Genomic DNA, 14,877 nt, shown 5'->3' with positions numbered 1-14,877 from the left:
CCCATTTGGAAGAATGGCTCTGAAACTCAACGCCATTACAAGTTTGAGTGATTGACGTTTTGGTTTCAGCGAAGATGCGGTGGGAGCGAGTCTCGTTGATCTGTCGCTTCTTGGAGGAGACAAGTACGAGAGAGATGGAGAGGGATGTCGTTCTACAATCTGAGGAACTGCGCTTTCATAGTGGACAAAACAAGAGACCTGCGCATTGCAGACTCTCTATGTTTTCAGAAATTATTGCTGTTGCTCTGTCATTCTTTTTACTATATAACAAGTTTTTTCTCAGTAATTCCCCAGCTTGCACTCGCATGCAACTCAACTAGAGTGGACGATGAAACAACTTGGATTTGTGACTTGGGAGTGTGTTATGTTTATCTTTGTCCTTGAAAGCATTTATTGATAGTTGCTAGTTGTCTGAATTTGTGTTTCTGAAGCAAATCATCTCACGGCTCTTCTGTTAACACTTTCGGAATAATAGAAAAAGAAATCCAGAGAGGTTAATGGAAATGAGCAAAACCACATCCCGCCAGATTTTATTTATTTATTTTCGTTTTTGTCCATCTTTTTGGACAACCAAAAAGTAAAAATTACAAGACTCCTCACTATCTAATATGAACAATTCAATGAGGGGAGAAACAAAGTATTTCGCCCCTAATAGTAACAACCTTGCTGTAGTAAAAGTATTGACATATCTACACATTAAAATTCAACCATCTAATGGAAGAGCTAAAATCACGCAATAATGCATGAAGAAGCAACTCAGACCGTGTGCTCTTCTTGCTCAGAAGCTTAGTGATAATCAAGAAACTGAAAAACCCCTCGTGACGAAGCCTGCATCACCGAGAGCGGCACGAGGAGCGAGGCTGGTTGGACCATCAGCTCGTCATAGCACGTCCCAAAGCTCGGAGTGCCTTCCAGTGGCATGTTGCCCATGATGGGGCCATACGACGATGTCTCCAAAAGTATCGTCCCCTCCGGCGTGACGAAATGAAAGTCTTGTCCAGGAGGGATATCACCAAAATGGCAGTCATCTTGAAACGAGGCGTGCATGTGATGATGATGATACATATGATCATTTACATGTGCATGATGATCATTTGTACGGCTCAATGATCTCCTCATTGCGTCCTCTTTCAGTACGGCCAGCCTCACCTTGGCCGCCTCGAGCTTGTGCCCCAGAGAGCCCAATAGCCTCTCTAGGTCCTCTTTGGGTAGGCCCTCAATCAACGCCTCCAAGATCGGGTACTCGGCCTTCCAATTGGCCATTCGGGCCTTGGCGAGCTCGGTGTCGACCTTCCTCTTCCGATTCACGAAGAAGTCGGGCAACCCGACTGTCTTCTTGGCACGGCGGTCCGCCCCCTTGCTCATGTACCGCTCGATGATGTGCTTTACCTTCTCGCGGTTCGCGGGCCAAACCTCGGGTTCATTGGCACTGGTGGCGGATCCCTCGGGACTGTAGATAATCATGCATGTGTCGACACCACATAGGGTGGTGAACTCTTGGGCCTTCTTCATTATGCTCTTCTTCCTCTTCTCGTAGGTGATCCTACGTGCTTTCTCATTGGGGATAAGCTCTAAAGGCAATTTACGATGACCCATGTCTCAAAGTTTTTAATTTTTTGTGTATAAATCCTGCAAAAAGTAGAAACAGCAACAATTAGGAAAGAAAAAATAGACTTGTACCAATTATTCTTGGTAAACGAGGGACAAGAAAAATTAAAAAATAAAGAGGGGTAAAAAGAAAACATTCTTCATTATAACCCGATAAAAAATTTTACTGTAAATTTGCATCAAAGATATTATGGATCGATCACCAAGCAATCCTCAAGCGCTAATTCATGATTTTGTCTCTATCTGAATATCTAAAAATAAAATTCAGAAAGGATCTTGATTTTTTGGATGAGCAAATGAAAAAACCAGATATAGCCACCAACAGAGGAGAACTCCAAAATTCAAGCATATATTTAAGCAAAAAATAAAAAATAAATAAATGAAAATAAAATAGAAGACAGTTGAAGTTGGTTGAATGTCTTGAACAGTAAACTGATGGTACAGTGTTACTTCAAGCAAACAACCTTGGTCCTCAATGGAGGCTTTCCTCTGCATAATTCACGCCTAAATAATCTTTGACATCGTGAAAAGAAATCGATCAATGGTTTGTAAACACGTCCGTGTTTTCTCCTCTTCAAACAACATTATGTATGGCTTCTTTCTTGCCCTGTTTCCTTTTTCCCTTTTATGTCTTGCCCTAATGGAACACCGTCAAAGGATGTAATTGAGAGTAACCTCCAAATGTCAGAATCCAGACAAACCAGGAGAAAAAACAATGAGGATAACATAAATTCACCAGAAATGTCGCTGGAAAATTTCAGAGCAATTCCAGAGATAGAAGAGAGAGAGAGAGAGGAGAGAGAAAGGTGTGGGGGGGGCGATTCTTCATCGAATTTTGCAAGAAACAGAACAAATAATTGAACGAGAACTTGAGATCGCGCGCAGACAGAGAACAGAGAACAGGAGTACAAAAAACAGAGACAATTGGGCACCACAGAACTACGGAGATTTCAATAAACCGCTTTTGACCAAAACATAAACCTAGGGTTATTGGAGAGAGAAAGCACTCACCGATTCACAATGCGGTCGACCAAGATCTCCTCCCTCTGCAAATTTCGATAAACCCCCAGAGCTTCAATGGAGAAAAGAGAGACAGAGCAAAGAGGTAATGTACGTCTCTGTTCTCGCTGCTCTTCCTATTCAAAACAGAGAGAGACAGGGAGAGAAGAGAGAGAAGTGACCGTTGTGTTTCAGTCGTGGAAGCTGGTTTGCGTGTTGACCGTGAAGAAAGGAAAGAACTTCAATTTATAGAGAAGGGATGAAGAAAGAGATTATCTTTTAGAGCAATTCCATTTTAACAAAAAAAGAATGTTCCTTTCTATTCGCTTTCAATAGCTTCGAACTACATAATTTAATTGTTTCAAGACGAAATTAATCAGTACCACCTTGTATTTCGCGGGATCTCAAATTATTATAAATTTGATATAATCACTAAGTTATTTATCTAGGGCTTTTTTTTGTTTTATCAATTTGAAATAATTACTAATCCAATTGTAAGCTGATCACATGGACTCTGGCGATACTGCAACCTTGACATAGATTCATATGGAAGAACAGGCAGAATTTTCAATTACGGGTATAAAAGTCAATCGAAAACAAAGATGGAAAAATGACTGCTATGAAATTCTTCCTCACTATGATTAGTACGATCCGCCAGAAGACAAGGTATCGAAGTTTATATCCCACTGAATGTAACTCTCATTCACACTGCTAATCTATCCTCCATGCCTTTTGATTACTGTTCTGTTCTTCAACAAGAACATCTATGGCTTGATAATTAGTGTGATATCTAGTGTACAATTTTCCAGAAGAAAACTATATGTATCCAAGTAATGCTAAAAATGTTGTTGGAAGATCCATTTGCATGAGTTCATAAATGTCACAACTGTATGGAAGATTTATTTGCATGAGGACCTAGATATAAATGGAGAGAAAATATCATGAAAAATACGAGGCTGAATGCCCAGTAGATTGGGAAATATTCAGATATGAACAGATCTTGTACCCAAATTCAGGGTGGGCACAACGCCTAGCAGAGCTACAGGTGTTATGCTGTGTGATTTATTAGCGAAGACTGAACAGTCTCGTTGGCGGTCTCCGCTGTATGAACTCGTGCCAATCTTGCTTTTGTGCTCCCACTCCACCAGTCCCTTCATGTCATCATCAACGCATATTAGAAAGACAGCATAGAGTCAAAAACATGAACTACTCTGCATTTACTAATGGTTCACACGAAATTTCAAGACACCCTCCTTCAAATTACTAAATTTCGGCAAGGACCCGCGTTACCTGTGATTCTTACAGGTAAATCAATCACATTAGCCACACGTATATACCCGAAACCAATGGCCCTGTTTCTACTATCAGACATCACCGATTAATTTATTAATTACTTTTACTCGAGAACTTAGCCCCCAGTTGACATTTGAAACCAATGGCCCTGTTCGACTATCAGACATCACCGACTAATTACTTTTACTCAAGCACTTTCCCACATTTGACATGCTTTCACGCGTTGTGACAAAAGAACAAACACTTCACCTCCGTTTGTACCAAAGAACATAACCCAAAACCCATTACACTGACATAACCTCGACTCGGGTATGTCATTAAAGATCGCTCACCTGCAATGGTAGAGCATCCATGTCGGCTCTAAGAGCGAACACCGGCTTCTCTCCGCACCCCATGAAAGCGACGATGCCAGTTGTACTTGATCCCGAGAGAGTCGAGCTCGTCTCTAATGAGTTGACTCGTCCGGTGCTCTTCAAACCCGAGCTCTGGCTACTCATGGATCCTCCTCCTGATGTCTCGCATCCACTGGAAGAACTCCGGGTCCCTGGCCGATTTGAGCAAGCCTTGGGTCAAAGACTTGAGCTCGGGCTCGGCACCGCGGGACCGACAGAAGTGGAAGAGAGAGCGACAACCGCAGCAAGTGAGCGTGTCCCATTTGGAAGAATGGCTCTGAAACTCAACGCCATTACAAGTTTGAGTGATTGACGTTTTGGTTTCAGCGAAGATGCGGTGGGAGCGAGTCTCGTTGATCTGTCCTTTCTTGGAGGAGACAAGTACGAGAGAGATGGAGAGGGATGTCGTTCTATAATCTGAGGAACTGCCCTTTCATAGTGGAAAAAACAAGAGACCTGCGCATTGCAGACTCTCCATGTTTTCAGAAATTATTGCTGTTGCTCTGTCATTCTTTTTACTATATAACAAGTTTTTTCTCAGTAATTCCCCAGCTTGCACTCGCATGCAACTCAACTAGAGTGGACGATGAAACAACTTGGATTTGTGACTTGGGAGTGTGTTATGTTTATCTTTGTCCTTGAAAGCCTTTATTGATAGTTGATAGTTGTCTGAATTTGTGTTTCTGAAGCAAATCATCTCACGGCTCTTCTGTTAACACTTTCGGAATAATAGAAAAAGAAATCCAGAGAGGTTAATGGAAATGAGCAAAACCACATCCCGCCAGATTTTATTTATTTATTTTCGTTTTTGTCCATCTTTTTGGACAACCAAAAAGTAAAAATTACAAGACTCCTCACTATCTAATATGAACAATTCAATGAGGAGAGAAACAAAGTATTTCGCCCCTGATAGTAACAACCTTGCTGTCGTAAAAGTATTGACATATCTACACATTAAAATTCAACCAACTAATGGAAGAGCTAAAATCACGCAATAAAGCATGAAGAAGCAACTCAGACCGTGTGCTCTTCTTGCTCAGAATCTTAGTGATAATCAAGAAACTGAAAATCCCCTCATGAAGAAGCCTGCATCACCGAGAGCGGCATGAGGAGCGAGGCTGGCTGGACCATCAGCTCGTCATAGCACGTCCCAAAGCTCGGAGTGCCTTCCAGTGGCATGTTGCCCATGATGGGGCCATACGACGATGTCTCCAAAAGTATCATGCCCTCTGGGGTGGCGAAATGAAAGTCTTGCCCAGGAGGGACATCACCAAAATGGCAGTCATCTTGAAACGAGGCGTGCATGTGATGATGATGATACATATGATCATTTACATGTGCGTGATGATCATTTGTACGGCTCAATGATCTCCACATTGCGTCCTCTTTCAGTACGGCCAGCCTCACCTTGGCCGCCTCGAGCTTGTGCCCCAGAGAGCCCAATAGCCTCTTTAGGTCCTCTTTGGATAGGCCCTCAATCAATGCCTCTGAGATCGGGTACTCGGCCTTCCAATTGGCCAGTCGGGCCTTGGCGAGCTCGGTGTTGACCTTCCTCTTCCGATTCACAAAGAAGTCGAGCAACCCGACCGTCTTCTTGGTACGGCGGTCCGCCCCCTCGCTCATGTACCGCTCGATGATGCGCTTTACCTTCTCGCGGTTCGCGGGCCGACTCGGGCTTCGTGGCGCCGGCGGCGCATCCCTCGGGACGAAGTAGATAATCATGCATGTGTCGACACCACATAGGGTGGTGAACTCTTGGGCCTTCTTCATTATGCTCTTCTTCCTCTTCTCGTAGGTGATTCTACGTGCTTTCTCGTTGGGAATAAGCTCTAAAGGCAATTTACGACGACCCATGTCTCAAAGTTTTTAATTTTTTTTGTATAAATCCTGCAAAAAGTAGAAACAGCAACAATTAGGAAAGAAAAAATAGACTTGTACCGATTATTCTTGGTAAACGAGAGACAAGAAAAATTAAAAAATAAAGAGGGAAAAAAAACATTCTTCATTATAACCGGATAAAAAATTTTACTGTAAATTTGCATCAAAGATATTATGGATCGATCACCAATCAATCCTCAAGCGCTAATTCATGATTTTGTCTCTATCTGAATATCTAAAAATAAAATTCAGAAAGGATGTTGATTTTTTGGACGAGCAAATGAAAAAACCAGATATAGCCACCAACAGAGGAGAACTCCAAAATTCAAGCATATATTTAAGCAAAAAATAAAAAATAAATAAATGAAAATAAAATAGAAGACAGTTGAAGTTGGTTGAATGTCTTGAACAGTAAACTGATGGTGCAGTGTTACTTCAAGCAAACAACCTTGGTCCTCAATGGAGGCTTTCCTCTGCATAATTCACGCCTAAATAATCTTTGACATAGTGAAAAGAAATCGATCAATGGTTTGTAAACACGTCCCTGTTTTCTCCTCTTCAAACAACATTATGTATGGCTTCTTTCTTGCCCTGTTTCCTTTTTCCCTTTTATGTCTTGCCCTAATGGAACACCGTCAAAGGATGTAATTGAGAGTAACCTCCAAATGTCAGAATCCAGACAAACCAGGAGAAAAAAACAATGGAAGGATAAAACAAATTCACGAGAAGCGTCGCAGGAAAATTTCAGAGCAATTCCAGAGAGAGAAGAGAGAGAGAAGAGAGAGGAGAGAGGAGAGAGAAAGGTGTGGGGGGGGCGATTCTTCATCGAATTTTGCAAGAAACAGAACAAAGAAATTGAACGAGAACTTGAGATCGCGCGCAGACAGAGAACAGAGAACAGGAGTACAAAAAACAGAGACAATTGGGCACCACAGAACTACGGAGATTTCAATAAACCGCTTTTGACCAAAAGAAAAACCTAGGGTTATTGGTGAGAGAAAGCACTCACCGATTCACAATGCGGTCGACCAAGATCTCCTCCCTCTGCAAATTTCGATAGACCCCCAGAGCTTCAATGGAGAAAGAGAGACAGAGCAAAGAGGTAATGTACGTCTCTGTTCTCGCTGCTCTCCCTATTCAAAACAGAGAGAGACAGGGAGAGAAGAGAGAGAAGTGACCGTTGTGTTTCAGTCGTGGAAGCTGGTTTGCGTGTTGACCGTGAAGAAAGGAAAGAACTTCAATTTATAGAGAAGGGATGAAGAAAGAGATTATCTTTTAGAGCAATTCCATATTAACAAAAAAAGAATGTTCCTTTCTATTCGCTTTCAATAGCTTCGAACTACATAATATAATTGTTTCGAGACGAAATTAATCAATACCACCTTATATTTCGCGGGATCTCAAATTATTATAAATTTGATATAATCACTAAGTTATTTATCTAGGGCTTTTTTTTTTGTTTTATCAATTTGAAATAATTACTAATCCAATTGTCTAGGGCTTTTTATTTACTTGATGACCGGGAGGTGATTGTAACTTGTAAGGGCAAACAAAAAATAAAAAAATAAAAAATAAAATAAAAGAACGACTTTGCAGGTGATGATGCACGTAATTGTGACCTAATAATCAATTAAAATTTCCAAGAAAGTTGATAATTAGTCCACTACTTACAATAAATATGCCAAGAAGGCAACAAATCTTTATGAAATGAAAATGATCTCAACTCTGTAATTTTACAAATAACCTGTTTGTTTTAGATTTGGTCGTAAAATATGTACGTACACGGTCATTATGTGTAGTTCAACTGAATTCTACACTTATATACAATTATAATATAGCTATACATAACCGAGCTTAGTTTAAGAGATTTGATTCATCGTCACGAAAATGTGTCAAAATATTTGACTCTTCACTATATTAATATAAAGGATTTATTTGATCAAATAATCAATAGTAAATGGATCAGTTTGAAGCAAATAAATTGCTAATCGATGAATTAGAAATAATTAATTAAGAATAAAAATATTTCTTAATTGATCTATCGAAATTGGCGCTCATAAAGAAACTAAGGCAATTAGTAGTAAATCTAGACTATGAATATTTTAACCATTTATTAGTTGATCTGATCACAACTTTCCAAGAGTATGTGAGTGTAAACGGACCCTCAATAAAAGACGTGCATGCTCATCACAACTTAATCAAGACAAGATATCTATTGGCCAATGAAAAAAAAATACAAACAAAGCAAATCAATCCAAGAGAGGTAGACAGAGATAGTTCGATTTCTTTCCGAGAAAAAGAGAAGTTAAATTTGTCAAAAAATACATTTATTCGTAATTTCAATATATTATTTGCTTATTATTTTTTTTTGTGCGGCGAGATTGGGATTAAAGTATTAAGAGAGAAAGGATAACAGATAAGTAGGTGATAGTGTAGACTTTTCAAACATGGGTGGAGACTTTTTTTTTTTATCATGGACTTTTCAGGGAGTTTTCAATTCATATCCTAACCACGACGTGTTAATGTTATTTTCATTCACCTGGTACAATCTTAATACAAAAAATTATATTATGGATTTTGTGAAACTATCTTGTTAAAACTTCCAGAGGAAATGGTAAATATATTGACTTTTCTTAAAATATGCTGTAATTAGTACCTACTAGAAAAATGCTCAATAAGTTGGCTTGAAACATTGTTAACACATAATCGTTTTAATTCTGACCCAAAAAAAAAGAACATAACCCTTATAATTATCACAAGTTTCTTGGAAATCTATATACCCCTTTCAAAAGGGAAAATAAGTGCAAATTTCTTGTCGTCGTAAACGTCTCTGAAGAAAGTAACAATACAAGAGGGGAAATTTATTATGAGACTATACACCGATCGGTAATTTAATTGACATTCAAAAGACTTATAAAATCGCCTTATTATAATTTAATTAAGAAATGGGAATGCGATTTTTTTTTGGTCAAAAAATGTGATTTACTAATTGGGTTAAAGCAAAATGAAATTTCTAGTCTAGTTTCTCACTTTCATATTTCATTTTACCTCTAATATTTTCCCACTTCTCTCTCCCAATTTTTTTTTTTCAATCTGACAAAGGCATGTGGTCTTCTATCTTGTTTAACTTATCCCATGTGATATTTGTGAGATCACTGCCGACTGTTCTAAAAGTTTAAATTATTAGATAAAGGCGTGGTCTAATATTAAAATGGTTAACATCACGAAAAATCCTAAAGTGGTACACATATGAAAAAGTTACCAAAACTATATTTTTTTACCACAAAAAACCCCAAACTGGTACACATTTGCCAAATTTACCCTCCGTTAGTTTACGTTAAATTTTACTGTCAAATTACTGAGTTGGATGACATATGAAAGTTGACGAGTATACCAGTTTGGGATTTTACCAAATCTATTTGTCATAGATTTACTAATTTGTGATTTTTCGTGGTAGTAATCCAATTTAACGGAGGGTAAATTTGTTACAAGTGTACTAGTTTGTTTGGGGTTTTTAGTGGTCAAAAAATTTGTTTGGGGTAAATTTGTCATTGGGGTTTTTGGCAATCAAAAAATTAGTCCGGAGTAAATTTATCACAAGTCTACTAGTTTGGGGTTTTTGTGATATTAACCCTATTTAAAAAAGGGTCATTTTGCCTATTACTAGCGTGGAAATATTTATTAGGGAGGTAGATAGAAGTCTAGAAAGATTCGAACTCAGGACGTCCTACTCTGATATCATGTCAGATTTTGTGGGGGACACTGTCGACTATTCAAAAAACTTAAATTATTAGATGAATGTGTGCTTTAATATTTAAATATTCAATTGACATACAAATGCATTTGGCCTATAGGAACAAATATTCGTTTTCTCTCAATTGACGCTTCCGATGAAGTTTAGTCAAGATAAGTCCTCCAGGTTGGGTCACCGCCACTGATCTCCTCCGACTAAGTTTGGTCGAGTTGAGATGTCCTGATCTAAAAGGAAGTGAACTAAGTATAGATAATGATGATGAGATAAAAGAAGAGGTGGAGGATACTGAAATAGAGGGAGAAGCAAATTATCACGAGGCTATACAAAAAAAAATTTGGGGTATCTTTTCCTTTCTAGATTAGGTAAAAACCTCACTTCTTTACATTGCAAGATCCAACTGGTCATTCTTGAGACATGTACTGTGATTTTCACTAATGTATTAAGTGATGGGATGCATTTTCTCCGTTGAGTTACTTGTTTTTTATGATGTGTGCATTTTTCCTTTTGTTTCTGATGCTACTGGAATCATTGTGGACTATCGGAGAAAGATTGCGGGTTCGTGCTAAAACATATGCAAAGACAGTATAGGGAACATACACACAAATTGTAAGTGGATCACGAGCGTAACAAGGGTCTTCCACTTACTATATCTGAGAGTGATTGGCATTGGCTTGTTGAAAATAGATGGACTACGGAGGAGCCCAAGGTAAGAATAGATCTACTATAATATCTCTTGGTGTATTGTACTATGATACAAGGAGACAACTCCGTGCATATATTACATGTTTGTCCTTACTAATTAAGTTTTGCCATCATGCTTGAATAAGTACAGGCTCTCAGTGAAAAGAATGCAGAGAACCATTCAAAGCAGGAGATCCGCAGCACAACAGGTACTCGATCCATTTTCCATGTTGCCTATGACATGGTGCAATGCTTGAAATACAACTTTTTCTTCTCCTCAACCCTGTTTATGACTTGGACGCCACATGCACCAAAGAGCATAATAAATTTGAAGGGTCTTCCATTGCTATAGAAATTCACGCATCTTATTTCATTGTTATGTAGTAAGTTTTATAAAGTGCAGAAACAGATCCATATATTGCTTCATGGCGGCTGGTAATCTAAAGTACGAATTGGGTAATTTGAATTGTAGAATGAACTTATGGCCTAAAAGCATATGGGGTCAGAAGTCTTAAAGAGGGGATCGACAATGGATGGAACATCACACAGAAGAGAGATTAACCTTTGCCTCATCTAAACAAGTTACGGAAGAGAATTTATTTATCCAATTCACCCACTTCACCAATACGTATCGGTCAGGATGACCCTACAAATTGCATTCCCAAATATAACACTCTTCCCTTGAACGGCTAAGAGAAAGCTGAGACTTCAGGCATCAATGCAACAAAGTTGGATAGTCATGCTCATAGTGCCACTCTTAAGTGCTGTAGAGACCAAGTACTCTTCCATCAGGGAACAGGAAAGAGCAGACCTAGTTGTGCGTCTGATGCAAAACTGTGGTTTTTTTTTTTTTTTTGCTGTCCCACTTCACGTATATGACTGCCCATTACCAGATGTCTGCAGTGTGATTGTAAGCGATGTACAAGTGAAGTTGAGAAGCATACTTCTGTTCCGTCCCACCTGTAATTTCTGAGAATGTACAGGTTTACAAAGACTGCCAGTATCTTGCAAACCATTTCACCCAAACATGTTGCCAAAGAATGTTTTCTCCTGAAGAAATGCAAGCCGGTTAGTGTGATGCTGAACATGTTCAACTGGTTGTTCCCCCTGAATGTGACGAATTAAGTTAAATGAAACAGACAAATGCAAGTGATGGAAACGCTTAAGCCTAGGCCGAGAAAATTGACGTTAATGTGATGAACAAATAGCATTTTACCGCAATGATAAGCAGGAAATTTATATTTACTCATCAAGCTTTCTCTAAATTAAGACATAATCATAGGTAAGCTGATCGCGTGGACTCTGATGATACTGCAACCTTGACATATATTCATATGGAAGAACAAGCAGAATTTTCAATTACGGGAATAAAAGTCAATCGAAAACAAAGACGGAAAAATGACTGCTATGAAATTCTTCCTCACTATGATTAGTACGATCCGCCAGAAGACAAGGTATCGAAGTTTATATCCCACTGAATGTAACTCTCATTCACACTGCTAATCTATCCTCCATGCCTTTTGATTATTGTTCTGTTCTTCAACAAGAACATCTATGGCTTGATAATTAGTGTGATATCTAGTGTACAATTTTCCAGAAGAAAACTATATGTATCCAAGTAATGCGAAAAATGTTGTTGGAAGATCCATTTGCATGAGTTCATAAATGTAACAACTGTATGGAAGATTTATTTGCATGAGGACCTAGTTATAAATGGAGAGAAAATATCATGAAAAATACCAGGCCGAATGCCCAGTAGATTGTGAAGTATTCAGATATGAACAGATCTTGTACCCAAATTCAGGGTGGGCTCAAGGCCTAGCAGAACTACAGGTGTTATGCTGTGTGATCTATTAGCGAAGACTGAACAGTCTCGTTGGCGGTCTCCGCTGTATGAACTCGTGCCAATCTTGCTTTTGTGCTCCCACTCCACCAGTTCCTTCATGTGATCATCAACGCATATTAGAAAGACAGCAAAGAGTCAAAAACATGAACTACTCTGCATTTACTAATGGTTCACACGAAATTTCAAGACACCCTCCTTCAAATTACTAAATGTCGGCAAAGACCCGCATTACCTGTGATTCTTACGGGTAAATCAATCACGTTAGCCCCACGTATATACCCGAAACCAATGGCCCTGTTTCTACTATCAGACATCAGCGAAGATGCGGTGGAAGCAAATCTCGTTGATCTGTCCTTTCTTGGAGGAGACAAGTACGAGAGAGACGGAGAGGGGATGTCGTTCAATAATCTGAGGAACTGCGCTTTCATAGTGGAAAAAACAAGAGACCTGGGCATTGCAAACTCTCCATGTTTTCAGAAATTATTGCTGTTGCTCCGTCATTCTTTTTACTATATAACAAGTTTTTTCTCAGTAATTCCCCAGCTTGCACTCGCATGCAACTCAACTAGAGTGGACCCACACTCCACATGGGACGATGAAACAACTTGGATTTGTGACTTGGGAGTGTGTCATCTTTATCTTTGTCCTTGAAAGCCTTTATTGATAGTTGATAGTTGTCTGAATTTGTGTTTCTGAAGCAAATCATCTCACGGCTCTTCTGTTACCACTTTTGGAATAATAGAAAAAGAAATCCAGAGAGGTTAATGGAAATGAGCAAAATCACAACCCGCGAAATTTTATTTATTTATTTTCATGTTTTCCATCTTTTTGGACAACCAAAAAGTAAAAATTACAGGACTCCTCACTATCTAATATGAACAATTCAATGAGGGGAGAAACAAAGTATTTCGCCCCTAATAGTAACAACATTGCTGTAGTAAAAGTATTGACATATCTACACATTAAAATTCAACCAACTAATGGAAGAGCTAAAATCACGCAATAATGCATGAAGAAGCAACTCAGACCGTGTGCTCATCTTGCTCAGAAGCTTAGTGATAATCATGAAACTGAAAATCCCCTCGTGAAGAAGCCTGCATCATCGAGAGCGGCACGAGGAGCGAGGCTGGCTGGACCATCAGCTCGTCATAGCATGTCCCAAAGCTCGGAGTGCCTTCCAGTGGCACGTTGCCCATGATGGGGCCATACGACGATGTCTCCAAAAGTATCATCCCCTCCGGGATGGCAAAATGAAAGTCTTGCCCAAGAGGGACATCACCAAAATGGCAGTCATCTTGAAACGAGGCGTGCATGTGATGATGATGATACATATGATCATTTACATGTGCGTGATGATCATATGTAGGGCTCAATGATCTCCTCATTGCGTCCTCTTTCAGTACGGCCAACCTCACCTTGGCCACCTCGAGCTTGTGCCCCAGAGAGCCCAATAGCCTCTTTAAGTCCTCTTTGGAGAGGCCCTCAATCAACGCCTTTGAGATCGGGTACTCGGCCTTCCAATTGGCCAGTCGGGCCTTGGCGAGCTCGGTGTTTACCTTCCTCTTCCGATTCACAAAGAAGTCGGGCAACCCGACCGTCTTCTTGGCACGGCGGTCCGCCCCCTCGCTCATGTACCGCTCGATGATGCGCTTTACCTTCTCGCGGTTTGCGGGCCAGACCTCGGGCTCCGTGGCTCTGGCGGCGGATCTCTCAGGACAGTAGATAATCATGCATGTGTCGACACCGCATAGGGTGGTGAACTCTTGGGCCTTCTTCATTATGCTCTTCTTCCTCTTCTCGTAGGTGATTCTACGTGCTTTCTCGTTGGGAATAAGCTCTAAAGGCAATTTACGACGACCCATGTCTCAAAGTTTTTAATTTTTTGTGTATAAATCCTGCAAAAAGTAGAAACAGCAACAATTAGAGACGAAAAAAATATACTGTACCAACTATTCTTGGTAAACGAGAGACAAGAAAAATAAAAAAATAAAGACGGAAAAAAAAACTTTCTTCATATGGATCGATCACCAAGCAATCCTCTAGTGCTAATTCAGGATTTTGTCTCTATCTGAATATCTAAAAATAAAATTCAGAAAGGATGTTGATTTTTTGGACGAGCAAATGAAAAAACCAGATATAGCCACCAACAGAGGAGAACTCCAAAATTCAAGCATATATTAAAGCAAAAAATAATAAATAAATAAATGAAATAAAATAAAAGACAGTTGAAGTTGTTGAATGTCTTCAAAAGTAAACTGATGGTACAGTGTTACTTCAAGCAAACAACCTTGGTCTTTAATGGAGGCTTTCGTCTGCATAATTCACGCCTAAATAATCTTTGACATCGTGGAAAAAAATCAATCAATGGTTTGTGTACACGTCCCTGTTTTCTCCTCCTCAAACAACATTATATATGGCTTCTTTCT

The 14,877-nt window shown here is 39.5% G+C and overlaps 3 protein-coding genes across 3 annotated transcripts; all 3 read right to left on the bottom strand.

Moving 5' to 3' along the window:
• Nucleotides 1-786: 786 nt before the first annotated feature.
• LOC130139067 (agamous-like MADS-box protein AGL82) lies at nucleotides 787-1,601 on the bottom strand. Its single transcript, XM_056315293.1, has one exon. It carries the CDS (start codon nucleotides 1,594-1,596, stop codon nucleotides 787-789), a length of 810 nt encoding a protein of 269 aa, XP_056171268.1. The 5' UTR covers nucleotides 1,597-1,601.
• Nucleotides 1,602-5,366: 3,765 nt separating this feature from the next.
• LOC130139066 (agamous-like MADS-box protein AGL82) lies at nucleotides 5,367-6,146 on the bottom strand. Its single transcript, XM_056315292.1, has one exon. The coding sequence runs from the start codon at nucleotides 6,144-6,146 to the stop codon at nucleotides 5,367-5,369; it is 780 nt and encodes a 259-aa protein (XP_056171267.1).
• A 7,357-nt stretch (nucleotides 6,147-13,503) lies between these two features.
• LOC115669509 (agamous-like MADS-box protein AGL82) lies at nucleotides 13,504-14,313 on the bottom strand. The gene has a single exon (XM_030590708.2). The coding sequence runs from the start codon at nucleotides 14,311-14,313 to the stop codon at nucleotides 13,504-13,506; it is 810 nt and encodes a 269-aa protein (XP_030446568.2).
• Nucleotides 14,314-14,877: the final 564 nt, after the last annotated feature.

Source organism: Syzygium oleosum, unplaced genomic scaffold (assembly GCF_021117445.2).
Source record: "Syzygium oleosum isolate NSW1041296 unplaced genomic scaffold, Sole_v2.1 Sole_v2.10, whole genome shotgun sequence".
NCBI classification, from domain to species: Eukaryota; Viridiplantae; Streptophyta; class Magnoliopsida; order Myrtales; family Myrtaceae; genus Syzygium; species Syzygium oleosum.
This window is presented reverse-complemented; position numbering and strand designations above follow the sequence as displayed.

Excerpts from the sequence above, each read along its gene's own strand:
- LOC115669509 (XM_030590708.2), bottom strand. The coding sequence starts at position 14,313 with ATGGGTCGTCGTAAATTGCCTTTAGAGCTTATTCCCAACGAGAAAGCA.
- LOC130139066 (XM_056315292.1), bottom strand. The coding sequence starts at position 6,146 with ATGGGTCGTCGTAAATTGCCTTTAGAGCTTATTCCCAACGAGAAAGCA.
- LOC130139067 (XM_056315293.1), bottom strand. The coding sequence starts at position 1,596 with ATGGGTCATCGTAAATTGCCTTTAGAGCTTATCCCCAATGAGAAAGCA.